Here is a 26,191-nt window from a genome sequence, read left to right on the forward strand (position 1 = left end):
TTTCTATCAAAATGTCTGCCAATCTGTTAGACTGTGTAAGATGGAAATTGATGTTCTATATATGAATCAATCATCTGTTCCTAAATTATCTATCAATCAGCACAAATGACTTAGGCTTTCTTGCTCACCTCTCAATTAATGCACTCCAATGAAACCAATGGATGCGAGACTCACGATGTGCAAAAGAATCCCAGAGTCAAACCCCATTTCAACCTCTTTTGACATCCTAAACAGAAAAAACAGCCATGGTCTGCACAGTGTGTTATCCCACTTCTGCCCAAAGATGACACTGACTCTTCCAGCGTCCTTAGAGAAGAAGAGATTCAGGTGGATCTGAGCAGCCACTGGAGCCATCCTACGTCCCAGAGCACTTCACTCCCCACAGCTCTCTTCATGTCCTCCCAAGAGAGAATGGTTCCGTCCCCAGGGCCTGAGGTACTAAGGAACACTAGTGATAAACTTTGTTACCTTGGGAGCTCTGACCACCTTGAGCCTAAATGTGTCCATCTGCCTGAAATCACTTTCCTTAATGGGATCACCACCAGGGATGCACAGAATTCTCAGAGTGAATCAGAAAATGGCAGTGGGCTGATGACTCATGAAGAGAAACAAAGCTGGGGAATCAGGTCCAGCTGGACGCTGCTGCAACACATGTCCCAGCTAGCACCAATAGACAGAGGGAGCCAGCAAGCGGTGCAAAGCAGGGTGCAGTGCTTTGTTCTCTCTGAAAGCATTTCTCAAAAGGAGCATCCCACTGGCAGCTCTCCTCAGAGCGCATCAGCCTCCACATTGTGTGGTGAGCAGCAAAATGAGAAAGAGCTCGATGCTGAAAACACTCGCTTTCTAGCTCCGCTAGTCAATATCAGGACAGAAGCAAAGAAAGGACTGGGATATTTTTATCACAAGCTCTCAGACCTGTATAAAGACACCAGTGGTCACCTGATACATGCTGGGACAAAAGTAATGAGCCAAGCCAAGCATGTAGGGAGTATGTGTGACTCAGGTGGACTGGCCTCCCAAGTGACATCTTTCATCAGAGGCCTGCCACTGTTGGAGCGCTTACCCCTACAGCTGCCTGTGAGGTCATTCATGATGCTGTCAGATCCTCCTCCTCTTCCCGAAACTCAGATTGGCAGCCTTAACAGTGAAGATGAGGGGAGCCCAAGGTCAGCCAAGAGCACAGCGCCTTCCACAGACTTAACCTTCACATCTACAGGCTCACCAAATTCCTGGCCAAACTCAGTTTTCTGTCTTGATTATGAAGATTCTGGGAAGATCACTGCATTTAAGCAGACCCTTGTATCATTCCCAGAGCAAATGCGGAAGCTTCAAGAATACCCTCTCGCAGACCTCCTTGAACACATGACTTGTTCTCTGCCAGAGCCTTTGGGCAGAGAAAAGGCTGTCAAAGGCATTTACTGGCTTGCTGTTGCTAACTGCACCCAACCTGAGCCCCAAGCTGCGTGCTTGCTCCTGCTGCCCTCAACTCTGTATGCCCTGGTCCTGTTAGATAATTGCCCAGATTCCATGAGCATCTTTCATGTTCTTCCTCTCTCTGCACTGCAGGAGATTCAGGTCGGCTTTGGTGGGCAAAGCATTCGATTCCTGGGCTCCACACAGGACCTCTTGCTAACTGTGTTTACTTACAACAAGAGCCTTTCTCAACAACTCTGTCAGGACCTCTTGGGTGTGTTGATGCCTGGGTCTGAAGATGCTGCCCCCGGAAGTCACCCTTTGCTCCAGCAGGATCTGGTTCAGCTCTCTCTTGATTTGGAAGCAGAAATCCCTGCTCTAGCTTTGGCAAATGGAGTTCAGTTATCTTCCAATTTCCAGAACACCTTGGTTGATATGGTTTACTTTCTTCATGGAAATATGGAGGCCAGCGTTCCTTCTCTGGCTGAAGTTCAGTTACTGCTCTATACCACAGTCAGATTGGAGAATGAAGCCAGTTGCACCCCCTGCCTATCATTCATCCTTATGAACACCCACGTGGCACTCTTGAGGGAGGACCGTGTGTTTTACCCCCACACTGACTCTCTAAGCACACTTCCTCCACATGGGCGATTTGATGTGATCAGATGCCAACCTCTGAGTGAGTTCAGATGTGTCATTGTTCCAGAGAAGGACAAAGTGTCAACAATAGAGCTGGTCTTCCTAAGGAAGCATGGGCTTCCCTTGAACACAAAAAGTAGTTTATCTGAGCAGTGTCAAGATATCTCAAGCACCCAGATGCTTACTCCGTTGCATCTTCAGGATGGGCAGAATCAGGAGGGTGATGTCTGGAAACTCACTTTCAATTCTCAGGATGAGGCCCTTTGGCTGATCTCATACTTAAGAAGACTCTAGGGAGAAGACTTTAAATACAGGACATTTTCTTGTAGATCTTTAATAAAATGAGCATTATGAAAACAGTCAAGAAAATATGAATATCTCAGTGTAGTTAATCGAATGGGAATGAAGCAGGACTCTAAAATTGGAAGTGCAAATATTTTGAATAAAGCAAAATGAAAATAGCTTATAGCAGAGAACTGAAAAAAAGTACACTTATTGCCACCTGCTTCATTGTCTTTAAATTCAGACCATAAATTTGGTTCTACCCAATTATTGGTGAAGTGATTAAAGCATTCTCACTGCTTGGCTTAGTGTCTGTTTATGGTGTGGTGGCTTGGAATCTGGTCGTGCCTGCTGGCCTCCAGTGCACTAATTTGTGCTGCCTGGAAAGGTGCCCAGTCTGGCAGTGACCTTCGCTGACACCCTCCGTGCTGGCCCTGAGTAGCACAGCTGTGAGGCAGAGCATGCCAGCTTCCTTTAACCTCCCCAGCCCATCCCCCACACATATATCTTTGGCCGTGTGTATTTTTATACTAGAAGGACTCCTTGGCTTATAACATTTCTATGCATTATTTCTTTGGTCTTGTGAAATATATGGTTACCTTGAATGACATCCAGTGCTTTACTGTGTCTTCCATTCTTCCTGGTCCTTGACCAGCCATCACTCAAGTCCTTTAAGACAGGTGTTTGCTGGCCTGAGGTTCTTTTGCAGCTGTCCAGCCTTGCCTTGCTCTTCATCTACTTCTGTGTGGCAATCCTAGGGAAACATGCTTTGAGGTAATTTATACTCTCTGTTACTTTGCCGTTGTCCTTTCTCTTAGATGCATGTCCACTAAATTCCAGAGGCTCCGAAGCTGGTGGAGGGGCGGGGCCTCTTTTCTCCATTTGCACCCCTTCCTCTCTTAGCTGGGCCCAGCTCAGCACAGTGGGCAGTTGAGTGAGTCCCTGATTTCATTAAACCACTCATTTTAACTTTGGCTTGGAAGGGAGGGCCCTTCTGTTCTGGTCACATTTTTGGCTTATGTAAAATATAAATGTGGGCCCTTCATTTCTGCTACTAACCGATGATAGGGATGAGTCAAAACCTAACCCACCCAGAAACTTACCAACTGCTTTTCATCAGAATTGCCAACAGAGAGTGGCAGGCTGTTCAAGCATCTCTGCATTTCCATCTGTTTTGCTCTGCGCTGATTCTGGGGAAGTGAGCAGGAAAACACAGAACTGGAGAATGTGCTGTGACCTAGCAACCTTGTTTTCTGTGGACCAGTGTCAGGCTTTTTGTTTTCCAGGCAGTTGATTTCTCTTATTTGGGGATGGAGTGTGCTTTTGTCACTTCCAAAACACTCCTCTCCTAATAGACACATACCTCATTGCCTTATACCCACAGGCTTTTAACTATATAGAGAACATTGTGAAAATTACTACCACTGATTGGTCCTGGCTTTAGCTATATAGATCACCATCTATCTTGGGAAAAACAAAACAAAACAGAAAAAAAAAAAGAACTGAAATATACCATTAGAGCCATCTAATAGCTCATCAATACTCTTTTTTCTAATTCTCATTTTTCATCTATTATAATTTGTATTGCTTGTTCTTAAATAGTCCCACCACTATTTTGACAAATATCTTGAATTTTCAGAAAAGCAGAATTAATAGTCAATAGAACTGAGAGTAACATTGAAGGTGCTGGCAGAGGGTTGTGATGATCAGGAAGAAGCAGCAATACAAAAGTGATCTGTCAGGTTAACAGAGAGTGTGTACTTCAGACAGGCATGTCTCCATTATTCTACCATGCTGCAAATAATGGCCCTGAGGGGTTTTTACTATATAGAACATAAAGTAAATGTAAGCATTATGTAAAATCATGATATTTGTCCTCACACTTTGATTTGCTGTATGGTTCAAAGGTGACGCTGTTCTATTCAGACCTCACCGCATAGTGGAGTCACCTCCAGAGAGAGGCCTGTCAGCATGCTTGTCCCCTCTCTCGTAGGCATACTTTGTACCTGGTAATAAAATATGGTTCATGGAAGTGAGAGATTGAGTGATATGCTCTATACAGTAGGAATCAAGATTATTGTAATATTCCAGAGGCCTGTAGACTTGCTCCACTTTCCACTGTGGCTTCCTTCTCCACCTTCTGACATCCCCTCCTGCATTCGAACAGGTACGAGACTATATAGTGTATGCAGCCAGGGTAGCAGTTCAGTTGTAGGCATTTCCAGGTCAAGAAAAACAGGTTTTTACGTACTCGGTTCTCTGGCATTTTGAGTTGTTGGATTAAAAGCGTAAACACTTGCGTGGAACTCACTGATATATTCTGGACAATCCCTCTTTGAGGACTTGAAAAGGTAATTTCACCTGAATTTGATTAAAACACTTGTTGCTCTGTCTGAGACTTGTACTTGGTAGACTGGATTTATTTAGGTTTTGTTGAAAAAATCTCGAAACAGTTTGTACAGTCTGAGTTCTTAGAAAATGTTCATATTTCCCTCTGGAAGGGCACAGTTAAGCTTTCCAGCAGTAATAATTACAGTAAATGTCTCTTATATTATTTTTTTCACAGATACCATGTATGATAAATAGATTTGAACCTCTTTTATTAATGGTTCCTTGATGGCCAGGCTGTTTTATTGGATTGCTTAGTTTCTAGTGAGGTCATTTTACTAATGTTGTTGCACTGTCTACAGTATGTAGTTTTGGCATCTTCTTTCTTCAAATGCTTGTTATAAAAAAATGTTCCATCCATTATCTGTTGCCAAGTATCAAACAACTCTTGAAGTTTCAGTGGCATAGGAAAGACAAAAGGCTTTTATTTGTCATTGCTGATTTGCCAGCTAGTGGAGGTGATAGAAGCGTCCAGGCACAGCCTGGTATCATTGCCTGCTTACCACTCCCTGCAGTAATCTCCATCTTCATTCTGATTCCTCAAAGCACTGTCTGTAATGGAACAAAGCAAGTGGATTTTGCAACTTGCATTGTATCACAAGCTTAGAGTGGATGATTCTCTCTTTGCCTCCTCTCTTCTGAATTCTCATCCAGCAGTTTTCAGTGCTTTCTCTCCGCTTGAGCAACAGCTTCCAAACCATTGCCATCCAGTCTTCTCAGGGTGCACCTTTGTCATCTAGAAAGTTCCTTGGTAGGGAAGGCAACTGAATGCTCTAGCTGATTAAGAGGAACAAGTTTCTATTGCATATCATCACTCTGGCCCTTATTTTGTAAAAACTCATTATTACCAAAGTAGATTACAATGGTAACAATAATTCTAACTATGCTGGGAACTCTTGCTTTCAAAATGTAGATCTGTTGCCCATATGTTGTTGCTTTATTCTAGAAAGTAGACTCTGTCATCATTCATTTCACATTTGAGGATTTTAACCAAGAAATGCCAGTCACATGGCTTAGCAGAATCTGAAGAGCTGTGCCTCCTCAGCCTTTATAGACAGTGTGGTATTAAGATAAGGTCCTTTTTGGCCTAGGGACCTCACCTAGAGTGAATGCAAACCTGCTTTGGCCACTTTTTGGCCATTTGTCATACTCTTACTCTCTACCTACATACACTTTATTCCCAGTTTCTTATGAGCTGCCTCCTTTTCAACAGTGTAACTGATTGGTCTGCATAGGGTTCCCCCTTTTTAAGTTGCTGGGGCAGAATAAGGTGACTAATGTATAGTAGTAGCTGCAACTGCTACATGCCGGAATGCACAATTTTAGAAAAAGAAGAATTAGAATTTTATGTTATGCTGGGAAGAGAGACAAGAGAATTGGTAATTCCAATTTAAATTAATCTGATTTAAAGGGGCGGAAACAATAACAAAACCACTGATCTGCCTGTATTTTTTTAAGCAAAGCTTTCTTCTGGTCTCCAGGAGATTAGGTGACAGTCCTTAGGGCTGACCTTGTCATGGTCATGCACGAACTGAATTTAACCATCTGGTACATAATTGGTGATTGGGAGGACGTTGATGACTCCCTGTGGAATTAGGCCACTCAGTGCCCTTGCATAGCCTACAGTGAGCTGCACAGATACTAATGTCATTTCCTGTTCAGTTCCTCAGTAAGAGACAACCTGAATAAGAAGAGAAAATTCTCATCGAAACATTTACAGTGCAGCCTAAATTCTACTTATGCCTTTTGGCTGATGATCTAACAACACTGTTTCAGCTACAATTTTTAAAAAATATTAATTTTTAAAGGTACTATCTCTTATATATAGACATGTAATCCAAGTTACTAATGACATGCTTGTTCCTGGGTTTTTATTTCTAAGTGGAATCATTCCACAGTACATTTTAAGGTTCTTGTAAGGTCTTACATATTCACCCACATTGAGTTTGCTGCTTTCTCACAGGCAGCCTTTTCATCTCTCTGTCTTTGGCTGATGTGTCACTGGCTTCCTTGTTGAGTCTAGGAGTCCTGTCCACTGCAGGAAAAGCAACTGATTCCAAAATAAACAATGTCATTATACTTAAAAGCACTCATAAACCATGTGACATGATGTTATGTGACTCAGCGTATGTCCCCATGTCTAGGGTGAAACCAGATATTCAGCGTACAGCCACATACAAATCAAGAGTTGTTTGTGAGACATTATATTATTTTTCTTACTGCCCAAGACTAACATATTTTTAAGAGACTGTTAAGAACCTTTCACAACTGTATCTGAGAATTTTACATTTCGCATAGAAATTAAAAGAAGTCTACCATGCAGCAGTGACTTGGTGGAAACATGTTCATTTTTTTATTTATCTGACTATATCATACATTTGTTCAGACATCTTCTGATCCCTCTCCCTACTTATAATGCTGATCAGGTACATTCAGGATGGTGTGGTCATAGACCCTTATTCACTTCTGTTGTAGTTTTTTTCTGTATGCTCATTAATAATCTATTCCATATGAAAGGAGTGAGATTGAACCTACTGCCAATTAAACTGTATTCAAGGATGACAGCAATATCCTGGCAATATTTTTTCATTTCCAGCATGCTCAGAACTGAGGAGAAGAATGTCTTTCTTCCCCGCAAAGGTCTGCTGAGCTTCAGTGTCTCATCCTGATTGAGTGCGGATCCCATTGATTATGGTCCGCATACAGGTGCAGCTGGGAGAAGGCTACCTGTCTGTTTCTGTGGCTGGGATGAACACCGTGAGCAAAAGCAACCTGGAGAGGGAAGGATTTCGTTCATCTTAAAATGTGTAGTCCATTATTCAGAGAAGTTAGGACAGGAACTCAAAGAGAGCCCAAACCTAAAGGCAGAGGCCATGGGAGGGCCTTGACTCACTGACAGTACTTGCTGCTTACTGGCTTGCTTCCTGTGGCTTCATCAGCCTGCCTTCTTATAGTACCCAGGACCGTCAGCTCAGCTGGTGGCACTGCCCACAGTGAAATGGGCCCTCCTACATCAATGATTAATCAAATACTCCAGAGGCTTGCTCACAGACCCCATACATACACATACATACATACATACATACATACATACATACATACATTCTTTTTTTTTTTTTTTTGGTTTTTCGAGACAGGGTTTCTCTGTGGTTTTGGAGCCTGTCCTGGAACTAGCTCTGTAGACCAGGCTGGTCTCGAACTCACAAAGATCCGCCTGCCTCTGCCTCCCAAGTGCTGGGATTAAAGGCGTGCGCCACCACCGCCCGGCTACATACATACATTCTTAGGGCATTTTCTTGATTAGGATTCCTGTTTTTGGATGATCTTAGCTAGTAGCAAATAAAGAAGCCAGCACAGGGCCCTAAGTTGGTGTGAGCTGTGTAGATATTTAAGATCCAGCTATTCCACATAATGCATTGTCACTCAACTCCTATGCCTAGGAGCATTGTCAAAGACACACGGTTTGTTGTTGTTTTCTTTTAGTTTTGCTTAGAAAATGTCTGACCTGTGCCTTATGCTACCCTGTTTGCAGTAGAAATTGATTTCACAGCTACGTTCTTAGCTATGAAAAATCTTAGTAGTCATAGGATAGGCTGTTTAGCCAGACTCGAGGTTTTAGTTCTATCTCATTTTGAAACTGAACTAGAGAAAAAGAAAGCCAAGTTCTGAAGTAGAGTAAGGGGAATCAACCCCCTTGCTTGGAGTATTAGCAGTTGTTAGTTATTGCTTGAATTCCACAGTAGCAGTGCCTATGCACCTAGTTGTGGCCAGCACAGGATATTTCTTGCCCTATAGCTGCAGCCTATACATAGGCACAAATGATCCTAAGACATCATCTTGGGTCTGTAGAAAATGGCATTCCTTTACCTGGAAAGTTGGGATACTACATGTGACATGGAGGGGACTGAGGGAAACAAAACAGAACCTCGAGGATAAATATTAACATATGTAGGTAATAGCTATTGCTTATCATTAAACATGTTCTTACAAATGGATAAGGAAAATGTGATACATTTACACAATGGAGTACTACACAGCAGAAAAAAATTAATGACATCTTGAAATTTGCAGGCAAGTGGATGAATCTAGAAAACATCATATTGAGTGAGATAACCCAGACCCAGAAAGATAATTATCACATGTACTTACACATAAGTGGTTTTTAAACATACAGCAAAGAAAACCAGCCTACAAATCACAATCCCAGAGAGCCTAGACAACAATGAGGATCCTAAGAGAGACTTACATGGATCTAATCTACATGGAATGTAGAAAAAGACAAGATCTCCTGAGTAAATTGGGAGCATGGGGACTTTGGGGGAGGATTGAAGGGGAGGGGAGAGGAAAAGAGGGGAGCAGAGAAAAATGTAGAGCTCAATAAATATCAATAAAAGAAATGTAATATATTTAAAAATGTTCTTACAAACAGACCAACTAGATTATTTTTTCCTCTTTCCAGCTGTAAATTTATAAAAGTATAACATGTCAGAGAAGATCTATATTTAAAGTCATTTGGACGAGTACTGTCAGTGAGTCAAAGGATTAGCAGAGTTCATGTTGGAAAACACCTCTGAGCATTTGACACCAGTGACAGCTAATTAGATATGCCATGTGGCAAACGGTGATGCTTGTGGATGACCAACCAGTAGGGGAAGAAGACTTTGGTAACTGATTGAGTGAGGTAACCCAGACCCAGAAAGACAAATATCATATGTACTCACTCATAAGTGGTTTTTAGACGTAAAGCAAAGAAAACTAGCCTATATATCATAATCCCAGAGAACCTAGACAACAATGAGGACCCTAAAAGAGACATACATGGATCTAAACTACATGGAACATTGAAAAATACAAGATCTTCTGAATAAATTGGAAGCAAGAGGACCATGGGAGAGAGTAGAACGGAGGGGAGAAAACGGAAGGGAACAGAGAAAAATATATAGCTCAATAAAAACAATTAAAAAAAAAACACCTTTGGTAACTTCAAACAGTGCCAAATATTGACTCTGCCACCTAGATTAGAAGCTAAAGTCAGAAATTGCCCACCTCTGACATCCAGTGGTCTGTTGTTACAGAGGCAGCCAGGTAGTGCCAAACCTGTGAGTGTCTGCCTGGACCCCAGATCCCCTCCTTTTCCTTGGTGAATAGGTTATATATTGCCTATTGGTTTCTTCTTCATCAGAAAATTCAATTTTATTGCATATTTGTGGAGTTTCCAACACCTTGACCTGTACATATGTGATGGAAGGCCTCTCTTTAAAATCCAGTATGGGAATAGTGTACCAGTGTGATGTTCATACCCTGGGTTATCAGCTCACTTGCCTCCTAGAGCAAACTTGCCCCCCTTCTCCTTTGATAGATAGGCTTCATAATGGTTAGCCCCCGTGGAGACATCATGAGGACTGATAGGATTAATGTATGAAACTGGTTAGCACACCCACACTATATGGTGAGCATTCGGCAAATGTAGCTATAAGTCTGATTCTAATTAATTATTTTCTTTTACTGCTTCTACTTCAAAAACATATCGTCTTATGTTTTCTAAAGCTCCGGGTTAGTGTAAATTATGAATATTCAGAGATGTCTTCCTCATTTTGAAAATTAATTTTTTATACTGCATCTTCCTGTGACCCCTCTGGCTTCCTGCCACCCAGAACAGAAATACTCGTCAGCCAAGACAATTATCAATCAAGTGGAGCCTCAAGGAAAGACTTGGGATCTGTCTTAATTGTGGTTTACATACTAGAGTAACTTCAATATAGAAATTGCCAAATGTTAAAGATGAATTGAATTTTAACATCTCCAGGATTTACAGCTTTATGAGCAGCAGTCAGATATATGAAGGAAAAAATGGTCAGTTGATAAAGACTTTGCAAAAAAAAAGAAACTGATTTTTTTAAAGTTAGAAAGTGTAATCTGTTCCTATTTTTACTTGATCTTATAAATTTGAAGAAACTTCAAAGCCAAACAATATTTTGAAGTGTCTTTACCCTAACTTTCTGGAGTGGTATACCTACAAAAATGGTCTTTTGTTAGGAGAGAGGCTTAGCATGTCTTTTTCAAAGAAAGCTGTCATTCCTCTAAATAAACTAGACTGGTTTCATGCTCCTTTCTCTACTCGAGTGGCGTTTTGTCTCTTCTGTGCAAGCAGGGTATTGGCCACAGCACAGTGATGCTACGTTCTCTTTGTTCTCCTTGTCTGATGTGCCTTTGATAGCGGATGTATTCTCGTTCTCTGGGAGCAAATCCAGACGACCTGAAGGACCCCATTAAGATTAGTATTCCCCGCTATGTCCTGTGTGGTCAAGGGAAGGATGAACACTTCGAGTTTGAAGTCAAGGTAAGTGTTCCTTCTTCACCCCTCTAGAAGAACAGAGGTTGGAAGCTGTGCAGTGCTTCCTCTGAGTATGAAGTTACTTATGAATGTTATTTTGTAAGACATTGGTCATACGCTTCTTTAATCCAGTCTGTGAAGCACTAGACCACAGCACAAGGTAGGGTGGAGTGCCCTGTAATGATAGGATCATATCAAGAGGCAGAGAGACACACCCTGCTAGTGGGGCAGAGGGTGTCATCCCAGCCATACCAGGGTTCCAGAATTTTCCTGAATTTAGCTATAGAAAATCAACATTCACTCATTGTACATGCGTGCTCATGCGCACACGCGCATATGTACACACACAGACGCACACACCTACACGCATACACACACATACTAGGACAAAACAGAACAGTTGACACTCCATGCACGGCATGGGCTTTGGCTCAAATTATCACATCTATAAAAACAGTAATATCTATGTCGTAGGAATATTATTTCATGTAAAGTCTTGTGTCGAGTGGCTAGGATGTAGTTAATAATAAATTATCATAACTAATGTCATTATCACTATTGCTCTGTGTGTGTGTGTGTGTTCTTAATATTAAAAGCTTCCTTCACCAGTTTTAGGTATTTTATTTATATGACTTTTTTAAAGAAAGAGATGAGCTTTCCAAAATAATGACTTCATCTTATTTTTAAATTTATTTCCATTGACTCATAACACTTAGTTAAATGTTGCTGGCTGCCATCCCCTCCTCCTCAGGGAATTAGCGATTAATCACATTTTCTTCCTTCAAGGATGGGCAAGGAAGATGTTAATGTAATGAAGTCCTCTGTAGTATTGGTGTGTGGATTCATAAGGGTGGCCTTGAAAGTACTTTGCTTCAGATAAACACTGGCCTGCCAATCTGAACACTGAGTTCTTAGACTTTGATTCTGTTGTAGTTTGCTTGATAACCTAGACAGTTTTTTATCTTCTCAGAGGCTCAGTTTTCTGATTGGCAAAATGAGGGAAAGCAGCAGTAAGTGGTCTCCAAAGGTCATGTATCAGAGAAGCTTGTCTGTCCAGAGAACATCTCCTAGCCAGGGAGCTCCTGAGGGAGAAGCAGGTAGGAAAGAGGGCATAGAGCCAGCCGGCCTTACCACCTGCCTTGCACCTGAGGTGTCTTGAGGGAGCCCCTGTGCTCTTGGAGGTCTGTCCTATCAGGCTCACAGTTTTCAGTCTTCCCAGAAAAACAATATAAGTAATTTCTTATTAGTCAAGGTTTTTAATGCTTCTTTCTATATACTGAGTTTTTCTTTACTCAAACATATAAATGGGGCATGATTTACATATTTGAGGTTTAAGTTGAAAAAGCATGGGGCCAGCATGGTGGTAGTTTTTAGCTTTCCTGGTTAGCTTTGTGTTAAAGTGCTTAAGTATGTCTTTTTCTCTATCATTTCTTATTACCCCTGAACCAATAATGCCAGATTTCTGCTCAGATCCTCTTCATTTTTCTCACCATTCCATATTATATATGTTTGTGAGTTCTCTTTTTAACATGTGTAATGGCATACACATATACAAAAATAACTTTAAGCGATTTATAATATTTCCATATTTTGGATTCTGAAATGGTTTTCTCCTGCTCAGAATTATAATTTACCAAAGTCACGAAGTTGCAGAAGTGAAAACATGCACTGCTTTAAGTTGGTCCATGTCTGTGCTTTACCTTATTGATGAGATTATTAATAAAGGTTAACTATTTATTGACACCATGCATAAAACTCAAGTAAAGGGGACTACTTTTTTTTAAAAACTGGGTCAATTTAGGTCAAACTTTTAAATAGATAGTAGCCCAGTTAGTATGCAGATCTGACCCAGACTGTAAAGATGCAACTGCCGGAGAAAGTTAGAGAAAGCAAAAGCAGAGGATGACAGAAGCCTCTCAGAATCAGACTTCCTTCAGTGGATGAAACCTAACTCCCATGGCAAAGCCAGTGCCGAAAGTCAGCAGTAGCTCTGCCTCCTTCGGTACCTTCTCTGTGAGGAAGGCCTTCTGATGCCTGCACAGGCACCAAGTCAGACCTGCACTCTGACGAGGACACTGAAAAGGGCCTTCAGTACTGGTACTAGAAAGAATGACTTAGGATTCTGCTGCCCCTCTCCAAACAAAGCAAGAAGAGGCAAGCTGCAGGCAAAGGCACACCTGGAGTAGCTCTGGGTGTGTCAGTGTGTCAGGCAGAAAATTTTGTCACCTCAGATCCCATCGTCTGTATAATGTGGACAATAAAACCCAACCAACTCGGTCGTGAGGAGCAGATGACTTTGCACTTCGAACTTACCTCAGAGCGTATCTGATACTTCCTAAGTGCGGTGTGTATTTGTTACTGAAGTTAAATAAAAATGGACAGGTCTGGGGAATGCATGGGCTGCTGTCTTTAGATCCCCTCAGTGATTGTTCATGTGCAACTATGTCTTTATGAAGCTTGGGGTTTTGATTGCTTTGTTTCTGGTTGGGTGTTCCCTAAAGTATCCTGTTGCATAAAGAAAACTCATAAACTAAGTCTACCAGTTGCCAGTATTGGAACAGAACCCCAGCTGTCTTATACTTGTTGCTAAAATCTCTACAGACTTTCTTTATTGGGAACATATTATTAATTTTGTGGGTGTCCATGACAGAAAAATAATGTAAATAACATTCAGAGTTTTTAAAAATGATTTTAAGTTTTTCTTTATAAAAGTTTACATTGAAAATCTGATGTTGAAGCAAGCTACTATTTCAAAGTCTACAACTTTTTCTATCAGTTATCGAGTATGTCATGTGCATGCCATATTATCTAACCTAGTCTCACACCTGATGATACTGTGCTACTCTTAAATTATCTTGGTGAGCCAAGTGGCTTTAAGAAAACAAGGGCTATTGATTTGATTTTTGATAAAGGACAATTCTCTTTAGTTTTAGGTTGTTATAAGAAAAACTTGGTATTAATGTGCATCTATAAATTATTATTGTTTATACTTTAGAACTATCGTTGCTGCTTCTTTTTCAAAGTTTTTTTTTTTTTCATTTTCACCTCTATCCCCCAATGGTATCCAAGGCCCTCTAGGGCTATGTGTGTATGGCAAGCCCTCAGGGGATTGGCCTGCTGCTGTGGGATCCTGTTTTAAAGCATATCTTGCTGCTGGTCACTGGCCATTTCACCAATTATTTTTAAAGATATGCAAATAACTACAAGTCTTGACTTGAATGCCTGAGAAGAGAGTAATTGTAAAAAATACTCGTTATGCTGCTTCCATCAAGTAAGAAATAAACACCGCCTGTGTAGGTTGCTGAAGGCAGCATGAGTTTACATGTGTGAATGCTTGAGTCATGCCAGCCTTGGCCCCTGGCATCCTCCTCTTACCCTCCTCTATCCTTGCTCCTCCAGTGAGTTCAGCCCTCCCTTCATCAGGTAGGATTTGTTAGTATTTAAAATGCAGCAGCTCCCTGCGAGTGCACTGTAAAGTGAACTAATGAAGAGTGTGCTGGGATACAGTAAAGGTTAGGGGATGCCCGAATACTCCTCATCTCAACGCCTATGGGTCCCAAAAGACTTTCTTTTTCTTAAACTAAATTTGATTTAATTAAAAAAAAAAAAACTATTTTGTACATGCTCTTTTTGAGAGGACGAAACCAGGCTTGTTTACTGGGAAAGCTGAGAATCGGTAAGTAGATGTGTTTGATTTTTGGTCTCATTTAATTTCTTCAGACTACTTTGTGGAGGCTTCATGTATATGAAGCAAAATGTACACACTGTGGGAGGGGTTCCATGAGCCTCATTACTTTCCGGGTCTGACTGCTTTAGCAGGGCCTACTTTTGGCACTTCATCCCAAGATGTGTTAAGTGGTTACCAACTCTTCAAATGAATAGCAGCTCACTGTGTGGACATTCCTGTCTCTTATTGCTGCTTGCTTTTCTGTTCTTTCTTGAGAACACATAAAGTTGGCCTCTCCGTGATGTATCCCACACTCATTACTAATCTTTGAAAGGCACCTGCTTAGGAACTTTGAGTCAGAATGTCAGTTCTGTTTCACTGGAGGTCCACTTTCAAGGAGTCCGCTAAACACACATATTCCTGTAACTGGACCCTCGGTACATAAAGAAGACTCCTTGACTGACAGGTGTCATGGAGAAACAGGAGGTTCAAGGTGGGCCAGCCTGGCTCCTCTCTGAGTAGAGTGTCACCTGCTGGTCAAGAATATATATCTATAAGGCCCCTGCTTGCCCCCCATCACAGTTCCTTCAGTAATGCCACTCCCTAAACTATAGCTGTTACCCCAAACTCTTTCAAAGCTTTGCAGTGATTGATACAAAGAGTCAGTTACCTTGAATCATGCTTGCTGTTTTCAGTTAGCTGGGATCAGAGTGGGTGAAATTTAACTTTAAAATTACATTTCAACATAATACAAACCCCCAGCCAGGGAAGTCTGTAGTTAAGACTAACAGAGGATGTCGTACTCATTTGTCTTAGAAATAATGACATTTTAAATTCCCTGTATTTTAATGTACATTTCAACACAGCAGTATAAAGAAATGAGCCAATGCTGGTGTATGTTTGGTCTTTCTGTTTCTTGAATTTCTGTTGATCCTGTAAGTCACTGTCTCACTTCTTTCTAGAATGGCCCTTTGCAGTCTGTTCTCTCCAGTCTTCGTCCATAACCCAGTGTCTACTCTACTTCCATGCCACAACTTAGTCAGTCCCTCCCCCCAAATGCCATTGTCCCATTTATTTCAGGTCTTCTGGGGGTTTCAGCTGATTAGACATTGCTGATCTTAGACGATCTTAGGAACCCCACGTGTGCCTGACTGGTAATAGTCATCCAGTAGGGATAACTCAGCAAGTGACACACTGTGATGCTCAGAACTATGGACGCGATTTAAAACCCTTTCTGCTGTTGTATTTTTCAAGTTAGAATGTTGAGTGCCCTTTGTGAATAGCACCCCACAAGTTCCATTTGCACACAGGGGTCACATTGCAGCTGGCTTGCTCATAACCATTCAAGGAGAGTGCAAGGATGGAGCCTCCTGTGTTAATCCTGAGGATGCAGTCACACTTCAGCCCTTCTGCCTGCCTTCTGATGGGCACACAAGGCCCTGGCACTGGGCAGTCTGCAGCACCAGGTTAGCTTCATTTTCTTTAGACCCTTGTTCACATAGAAACACATGTCTAGGCTGACTGCCGCATGATGCCAGGACCTAGGCACTCTCCAGCCCTCTGCTAATAGAAGTACTTGTTCTCTCTGTCCTCTGGGGAGCTTATTGAGTTGGTCAACCTTTCACTGTTCTCTGTTGAGCAGCACACATGCCATGCCCATTCTCACACAGATGCAGGTTAGCCTTTTTGACAAGCTCTCTCGTCTACTTGCATACCACAGCAGCAAGTACCTCAAACACAAAACGTCCAAATCTTTCCAGTTAGCTGATTTTTTTTTATTTTTTTTTTTAGCTCGGGGAAGCAGACTCCTTCTGTTGCCCTAGAATCCTGCCTCCTTTTGTTCTGTCTTCTAATTGATGACTGGGAAGGAGATAAGAAGCAGCAACAGGAAGCAGTGGCAGGGAGAAAGCATGATGCTTAGGAAGTTGTCCAGCACAGCTATGTAGACCATCCATGGCAGCAGTGCTCTTGAGTCACATGAACCCAGACCTTTCTGATGTATGAGATCCTCACATATCCCTGGAGCTTCCAGCTTGTTCCAGCAATGTGCTAAACCTTTCTTGTGAGCATCATCCATCCACATGGCCAAATGTTCTCAATTTATAAGGATGACTCCTTGTTCTCTGCTGTCGTTTACCTACCCACCCCAGGACTCTCCCAACTTGCTTCTCTGTATTCCATTGACTTTGCAGCTCCTCATGAAAAAAAGAAAGCTAACATCTATCCCAGAACCTTCTATGCCCCCAAGCATTTTGCCAGACATTTCTACAAAGTTCCAAAATGAGGGTATTTGTTACATTACATAAAGTAGGAAATCATGAGTGACTTGCCTAAGGCTATACAGCTGGTAAACAGGCCCAGGCCCCACATGCCTCGTGGTATCTAAATGTACAAAACTACTCATTCCCTTTTTTGTTTTAATGCACTTTTTAAATATCAATAATTCCTGGACATTTTTTAAAGTTGAGAACATATTTTAGTATTGTCTTAGCCAGAATAGCCACTATCCAATCCTTGCCTCATTACAGAATTTACTGTTATGTGTGTGTACACACACACATTCACATACATTTGAACTTTTTGTCTTGAATTCTGACTAAGTCTTGCATACTTCATAAAGTGGAGTTCCTGTTAAAGCTCTGACAAAGCCGGAGCGTTTGGTGGTGGGCAGACCTGACAGGAATCCTGAAGAAATGCCCAGGAAATGTGCAGTTTAGAAGTTGCAGTAATTACATTTACAGTCAGAGAAACCTCTCTCTCTACTTGGCAGAACAAAAATGAGAGCCATTCCAGTCTATTAGAGAAACCACACACACATACATCTTTTAGAAGTACTTGCTCCCAACTTGATAGAGTATAAATGTTCAGAAAGAGTGGTGTGTTGGCATCTGGGCCTGTGCTTATTAATTATGTGATAGATTATCTCCCTGTGTGGGGATTAGCAGAGCCGAGAAGAATGGAATACTGCACATGCCCCAGCCATCTAGACCCAGGACCCAGCGTGTGTGCTATTTTACAGCACAAATAGCAGCGAAGGAAATCACGTCAGATCTTGAAGAGTCACATTCACCATGTGACTATTTTGTCTGAGAGAGAGAGAGAGAACAAGCAAGCGAAAAACAACAAAAACATTGTTTTCCTTTTTCCAGGTTTCATTCCAAAGCAACTTATCTTTGATGTTGTCTCCACAAGGACCCCTGTGTTTGTTCCCACAAAATAAATATTCAAGGAAGATGAGAAAGAAATGAGACTTAGTCTCAGGAATAGGAGAGAAGTGGCCACAGCTTCAGGGACCTGTCTTGCATTTCAGTCTCACCCAAGTGCTTGTTTTAAGAATGTGTTCATGTCCCTGTTTCTTCGCAGCTGTTGTGATTTTTCCCCTCCTCCTAGAGTGGTTGTTACAGAGTCAGATGGTTTGCAGCTGCTGTTCATGGAAACTCACCTGTCAGCAGAGCATCAGTGAAGGATTTCTTAGAGAGAAGATTTAAAAAAAAAAAAAAAAAGTTTAATTAAGAAAATGCTTCATGCAATCCCTTTTGATCCTGACTACCTCCTCAACTCTTCCTAAACTTTCCCCTGTTGTATGGAGACTTGAAATAATCACACAGAAACTATATTATTTAAATCACTGCTTGGCCCATTAGGTCTTATTTGCTAACTCTTACATCTTGATTTAACCCATCTCCATTAATCTGTGCATCACCCACAAGGTCATGGCCTACCAGCAAAGTTTCAGGCATCTGTCTCCGGTGGCTTCATGGCTTCTCTATTGACTCCGCCTCCTTTCTCCCAGCATTCTGTTTAGCTTTCCCTGCTTATCTACTTTATCTCCCCCCCCCATTTTCTTTATTAACCAATGATATTCACAGCATACAGAGGGGAGTCCCACATCACTCCCCCTCTTCCTTTCCCATCCAACTTTATGTTCTTTCTCTCTTTAAAAACAAACTTTTAAAAATCAAAACACGCAAAAGACTAATAAGAGAAAAAATACCAAAACAAAGTGAAATCAACAAAAATTCATGGGAAAAATTATCCTCGGCCATGGGCCTGCCCTGTGGTGTAGTTGATGTACCCAATGATACTCAATGGAAAACAGCTTTTCCCTTTACTAGCAGCTGTCAATTACAATAGCTTCTTTGCTAGGTGGGCCCCTGCCACTTCCCCCACTCTGTACTGCAACCCCACCTAGCGTGAGTCTCTGCAGGTCTTGTGCCACAACTCTGAGTTTGTACGTACTTCGGTCTTGTTACATCTGGAAAGTGCTGCTTCCATGTGCTCTTACAAACTGTATGCTTCTTCCCTATCCCCCAAGTTTTGAGGGGAGAGGCTGGATGAAGACATCTTGTTCAGAACTGAAAGAGGAGCAGCTGTGTCTGAGGCTTAAGCATTGTGCTTTTGACCTCCTGTTATTCTTTTTCATCCTTTGATTTCTCATGAGTTCATGTTAGCAGCTGAAAAACTTGAGGCCTGCCAGAATTCTGCTGACATTAGACAACTAGTTAAGGCTGAAGTTGGGGCCAAGTCTGCTCATCCATAGCTTTTCATTTTCCATTCTCTAGTTCCCTACTTTGCCTCTCAGTGTCTAGGTAACTTAAAAAAAAATAATGCATAGTCTGTCACCCTTGGCCTTTACTGTACCTTTAAAGTGGAGTAATTCCCCCATTCCTCACCTACCTGGAATGCCCTTGGGTTTGAAACCCAAGGCTTCGCCTTTAATCCCAGCACTCAGGAGGCAGAGGCAGGCGAATCTCTGTGAGTTCGAGACCAGCCTGGTCTACAAGAGCTAGTTCCAGGCAGGCTCCAAAACCACAGAGAAACCCTGTCTCGAAAAAAGCCAAAAAAAAAAAAAAAAAAGAAAAAAAAAAAAAGAAACCCAAGGCTTCATACATTCTATCAAATTTGCTTTCAACCCACCATATAAGGTAAGTATACTAAAACAAACAACATTATCTCCTATTTTGAAGACACTGAAATTGAACCATGAAGAAGTTATTTCTGATTATTCAAGAAGAGATGGTTTGGCCAACTAGAAAGTCCCATTTTCTTTAGACCACTTCATAGCTGTCTAGAGTTTACTGTTAATTCAGCACATAGGTCTTGAGTAATTTTCACGGTACCACAGATTTGGACCAAACTCAAGTCTCTGAGGCACGTTCTCTACTTGTTCATAGCCCTTCTATGCAGAAGGGCCTCGTGCTCTTTGCTGTAGAATATGAAAAGCAGAAGGATATAAAGTCTGCCCGTGACTCTGATCCAGGAATCATCAGTCTCCAGGTGTTTCTCCCCCATGCTGTCATTAATAGGATTGGAATTAGACTCCTTTTTACTTGCATAGTATAGTGACTTGGGATCAGGCCCTTCTGCTGAGGCCCAGCCTCTTTATTCAAGTGTCTTGAGATGGGATTTTTGCAGCTGCCCACTCATAAGACACATTGTTATGGGAAAACTGTTCCTGCTTAGTTCAGGACTTCTTTATGCAGTCTGAAATGAGATACATGACAGTTTGCTGCTTGCCTCCGGAGCTCCTAGATGCCTGCTGACACTGTCTCCTGTGTGTATATCTACTGGGCGGTAGAGACCACCTCTTCTTTAGGCTCACTAGACAGAGAAATAAGAACAACCTGAGAATGCACGGGGAAGCCAGAGACGTGTTACATTGCATGCGAGGAAAGAATGTTCAGACTCCACCAAGTAGTATGATTTTAACACAGCACAGGCTTTTACTGCTTCTTAATCTCCCTTCCAGCGGAGACTGCTGTCCTTCACTGAGCCAAGGAATGCAACCTTGCCCACTGGTTTGGCTTTGCTACTTAGGGGCAAGGACTCTGAAATTAACTAACTCCACCTTTTAAAGGCCATTTAGAGATTATTACCTTTGGATTCTTCCTGTGTCATTTAGGGTCCTCATACCCACCTGCTCTTATCCCAATATCCAAATCGTTTATTTATGTGTCCTTTTTAAATCGGTGCAGTGTTCTCTTCAAAAGAAATGTGATAAATGATATTGTTTTATGCTTTGCTTTAAAATTCTTTGCCCTCTTTCTTATCTCTCCCAATGCCTACTTACCAAAAACCCTACAGAGTTGATTTGTGGATAAGTCAGAAAAGGACAAAGATGCAGGTCATTCTACTGCCTTCAAAAAGAAAAGGAACTAAGAAATGTAGTCAAAATGTGATTTATTGTAGCCGGGCAGTGGTGGCGCATGCCTTTAATCCCAGCACTCAGGAGGCAGAGGCAGGTGGATCTCTGTGAGTTCGAGGCCAGCCTGGTCTACAAGAGCTAGTTCCAGGACAGGAACCAAAAGCTACAGAGAAACCCTGTCTCAAAAATAAAAATAAAATAAAATAAATGTGATTTATTGGAATGAACCTCTGTGCATTGAGTGAAGAAACAGTTGTCCCCATTCCATTACCCACTTACTTTATAACATATCTATGTGGTTTTGTAATATACATAAACACACATACCATCCTATATACATTAAGAAACAAATGTGCAGAAAAGATGAAAAGGATTTGCACCACAGCAGCTGGGTGTGGGGACGAACATGCATAGAAATAGATGACAGAAATAAGAAGCTCATGGAAGGTGCTCAGGAAGATATCCAGTGGACTCGCGGTGTTGTTCTCTGAGAAGGATGAGGGCATTTGATGACTGGAGGGAGAGGAAAGATGTTTCAGGCAGTGGGAACACTGGACTCAAGATGCGCAAGTGACATATTGGTAATAGAATATAGTAGAGTTTGAGGTTCACCTTAGAGAGAAACTCAAACGTGAGAATGCCAGGTATAGAAGGCAGACAGTGGCTCAGGACTGAGTATCAACAGTATTACTTTGAAAGACACTGGAAGGATGCTGTGGGAATTGTTCTTGATTGCATGCAGTCATTCTAGATGGTCATAAAAAAAGTGATTGTGGGGACTGAAAACCCAGAATATTTGAAATGTTCATTAGAGAAAATGTAATTGAAAAAGTAGAGTGATGGTGCCAAGCTGATATAACCTGTAGGTCATTCTAGCTGTAAGCTGAGAAGAGAAGCACCATGGGCTTCCTAATGTGGAGAATCATTCTGATGAGTTCAACTTTTAGGCTGAGGAATCCAGGATTGTTGAGGTGCTGGTCTCTGGGGTCAGGAAAACTGCCCCAAATCCAGCCCTGGCCTCCAAGGTGGGTGGTTCTGTAAAGAAGAAACCAACAGGATGCTTGCCAGCAGATTCAGCATCATTGGGCCATTTGTCCCCACTGGAAATCAGTACACATTGGTCTTTTGGTCCTTGCTGACAGATTTGGTGATGCTGGAGGTAGTGAAGGAAGAGGAATGTGATAGTGACTGTGTTCAATGCAGGACATTGCTGTGTTTAATGGGATGTTGGTTTCTGTTAATATTCTTGGCTAGTTATTTTTGCAGCAGTTGTCTGAAGAGATTTTAATTAAAGCTAATGCACTGATGCATATTTCTCCACAGATCCATACTTTAAGAATTTATTCATGTTTTACATAAGACATAGAGTCTAATTAGTGGATTAGATTCCTGTCATCTTGGGAATAATGAGACCTTCATGAATTTATCATTTTCTGGCTTCAGTTTAAAATAGTTAATAGCACCTAATTTTTTTTTCTGTTCTGGAAATGGAACCCAGAGATTTTCACATGCTATGTATATGATCTACCACTGAACTACTTCCCCAACACATATAAATATGTGTAATCACAAGTACCTAATAAGAAAAATTACTAAGCAGGTATAGCTCATATGACTATTTTTATTTTTCATAAAGTATATCATTCATTAACTATACTTATTATGCATTATATCCCACCAATAGAAGTAGTAATATAAAAAGAATGATATAAAAATAAATATAAATAAGAATCAATGACTTCTTTCTATACTGCATGGGCCATCTTGACCAGAAGCTTAGACAGTGCTTATTGACCTCCTGTTCTGTGGTGGGACATGTTAATGAAGCCGCACGCATTAGTGTTTCCTGTTGTACACATCCACACGTTGGGAATGTAGTTAAGGTCTCCACACGAGTGCTTGAGAGTTATTCTTAATGTGTATATTAAAGATACCTTCAGGTAACTTACTTAATTGGGGGCTAGTTAGAATCTTTTCTTTGAGTGACAAGCTCTTGATGATGCTCCTCACGCAGGCGGTTGTACACCAGCAAATGCTACTGATGACATATCTTTTTTTTTCTTTTATGTATGTATTTATTTATTTATTTATTAAAGATTTCTGCCTTCTCCCCGCCACCGCCTCCCATTTCCCTTCCCCTCCCCCAATCAAGTCCCCCTCCCTTATCAGCCCAAAGAGCAGTCAGGGTTCCCTGCCCTGTGGGAAGTCCAAGGACCTCCCACCACCTTCCAGGTCTAGTAAGGTGAGTGATGACATATCTTAAAATCAACAATCCCTACCCCAGCAAAATATGTAGAGAAGATAAACTGTGGGAAGCACTCAGCTGAGAATTATTTGTAAGTAAATGTAGTCCATCTTGAGGACATGTTTAAGATGCACTTGATCATTTTACAACCCAGGAAAGATGGATTTGTATCAACAGAACCATTCAGTGAGAGAAAAGTGATCGATTCGCTCTTCAGAAGTATGCCACAATGATGCTTTTCTTTCACAATGCTAAAGGAAATAATTGACTGCTTACGTCGGACTTATTTGTTTTGCTGATCTGCTGTCCTCCCCTCATGATCAAAATCCTGTCCTATGCTCAGTTTTAATTTAGAGCAAACTGGGACTTCAGTTTGTATTTTGCATTTCTCTGTGTCTGTTTCCAAACTTCACATGAGGAAGCCTCCAGCCCTCAGCATGATATGTTTCCATCAGAGAGAAAAGATTTGACCATGTTCATGCAGAGATGTCACACAATGCCATACAGGGCCTTCCTCCTTTCTGAGACAATTGCTAATGGGTGTCATTCCACACCATCATTATCTCCACCTTGTTTACATATTGCTAGACAAAGCAGGTCTTAAATATATGGGATGGGAAGCTTGACCCTTTCCTAACCTTGTCTATAGTCTCGCTTCAGATCAAACTCTCAGGGTAAAGACTTTGAAAATCTGAGAATGCTGCCCTATCAACTTGTGTTTGAAATATACAGAGGATTTGCCGTGTTCTCAGTGCAGTTAAAAATCAAAAGGCCTGCTGTTGTGGTTACTCCAGAGACATCTTTGAGTGATCCACACCTCCAGCCAGAGCAGGGCCACCACAGGCAATGCTCCAACAGCCCCTCTTCTGCCTTCTGACGGATCTGCAAGGCCTGGGTTCTCACCTGATTTGAAAAGTAAAATAATTTCATGAAAATTTGTAGGTGCCCAGTGTATGTTTCTTGCAGTGAGAGTCTCTGTCTCACCCCAAATACTTCCAAAGGTAGACATTTTACTTCCTCAGAAGACTTAAAATTTTGTAGACTAGAGTTATGTAATTAATTGCATCAATTATTTAGTTTGACACAATTGTGTAATAAGTATCTGTAACATGTGCTTTGACCATGATGTGAACTAATGTTAACAAGCCTGGGGGGAGCCGGGTGGTGGTGGCGCACGCCTTTAATCCCAGCACTCGGGAGGCAGAGGCAGGCGGATCTCTGTGAGTTCGAGACCAGCCTGGTCTACAAGAGCTAGTTCCAGGACAGGCTCCAAAACCACAGAGAAACCCTGTCTCGAAACCCCCCCCAAAAAACAAACAAAAAAAAACAAGCCTGGGGGGAGATTAAGTGATTTCTCCGGGGAGAAAGAGTGAGAGGATGCCATGGAGGGAGTAATTTTAGTGGAAACCCCACAACGAAACTCAGACAAATCCTCCTGTTAGAGAAAGGTGTGTGTGGCCCATGAGGCATTCAGAAGATCCTTATAAGTATGCCGTATTTTGTGTTCACAAGTTCTCTGTGGGGTGAGATTGCTCAGCACTGGGAGCTGCTGTGAGATATGTTACAGAGTTATGTAGAAGAGTCTCTGGATCCTGGCTGAGGGATTAGGTGCTGAACGGGAGGTGGGACATGACTATGCTTATATCAGAATCTTGTGGGCAATAGTATTGAATTCAGTGTCTGTGTTCTAAGCAGAGGTGTGGGTGGAAGTTGTGAACATACATTTCTAATAAGTTTCCAAATAAGGCTTGTGCTTCTAGTTAATTCATACTGCTTGAGATAACAAACTTAAGCATGACAAAAATTATTGACACATGTATACCAAGTTATTAAAATCCTTAGATATTGGGCAAAAAGGAGTTATTGCTCAGAATGTGCCCATAATGATCTTCCCTATCTGCTTTGTTCAGTGTGATCAACTAAAACAATGGGGCTGTGAGGCTGGGCAAGCTCTCTGTTACTGCAGCATCTGAGTTCTGTTAGCATTTCTGCTGTGAGAGGGATCCTGGTGTCACCGGGTAACAAGCACAGATACCGGTACCATTATGACCTCATGAAACCTGGTATGAATATGAAAATGTAGCTGAGCATGGTCCTTACCACACTGGTCTACCTCTTTATTTTCCATGTGCACACATAAAAGCCACTCTACCCCCATTATAAGCACTCAGGACCAATACCAAGAAAACCCAGGAGGGTATAACTGAATGCTTTGAGATGCAGCCTTCGGAAGGGACTTAACAGTTTCCTCTTCCATCTCACTGTCCAGTCTATGCCCAGTGTGCTGTGGCTGTCTCAGTATTGCAGTATGCAATTAGAGGAGGTGGACTCCTTTAGGAAGGCACTATCCCGCCAGGCAGTGGTGGCGCACGCCTTTAATCCCAGCACTCGGGAGGCAGAGGCAGGCGGATCTCTGTGAGTTCGAGGCCAGCCTGATCTACAAGAGCTAGTTCCAGGACAGGCTCCAAAGCCACAGAGAAAACCTATCTCGAAAAAACAAAAAACATTTAACCCATGGGTTTTGCAGTATGGAGATAATGGTGACCTTGTTGGGATGCTATTTTAGTGTGGATTCAGGAGGAAGCAAGAAGAAATAGATTGGTATCATAAGTAAGTTTTTAAAAAGAAGTTTACTTAAATGGAAGGGGCGGTGTGGATGGCCAACTGGGAAGGAAGGGAGGTAAAGTGGGAGTTTAAGGTGGCAGAGGGATGATCTGTTGAGATGACTGTGGGGATAATGAGACTGGGGAGATATACATCAGTGTGTTCGAGAAGAGAATTGACATGCTTCTCAGGAAACCTTGGTGCTCAAGAGAGTTGGTTTGAACTGGTTGGTGTGTTTTCTGCCTAAGGTATAGAAAAATGAGGTCAAGGCCCATAGTGCAGAGGAGCAGAGCCCACCAAGAGTGTTAGTAGTGCCTTCTGGTGGCTTCACGGACTGGTAGGACTGTGATTCTGCAGGAGGAGTCACTTGCAGGCAGAACAGAGCTGACAGATGTTCCTCACGTATACTGAAGTCTTAAGAGATCTTGCATCTTGCAGGAGCTCCACCATGTGTCCAAGAGGCCCAGTGGAAAT

The 26,191-nt window shown here is 41.9% G+C and overlaps 1 protein-coding gene across 3 annotated transcripts in view; it reads left to right on the forward strand.

Moving 5' to 3' along the window:
* Kif16b (kinesin family member 16B) overlaps positions 1-26,191 on the forward strand; it is a 296,601-nt gene that overhangs the window by 177,469 nt on the left and 92,941 nt on the right. For all 3 annotated transcript variants that reach the window (XM_057780936.1, XM_057780934.1, XM_057780935.1), the window contains one exon: positions 10,940-11,062. In XM_057780936.1, coding sequence (XP_057636919.1) covers positions 10,940-11,062 — 123 coding nt within the window. The remainder of the gene's footprint in view (positions 1-10,939; positions 11,063-26,191) is intronic.

This window comes from Chionomys nivalis, chromosome 9 (assembly GCF_950005125.1).
Source record: "Chionomys nivalis chromosome 9, mChiNiv1.1, whole genome shotgun sequence".
Classification (NCBI taxonomy): Eukaryota; Metazoa; Chordata; class Mammalia; order Rodentia; family Cricetidae; genus Chionomys; species Chionomys nivalis.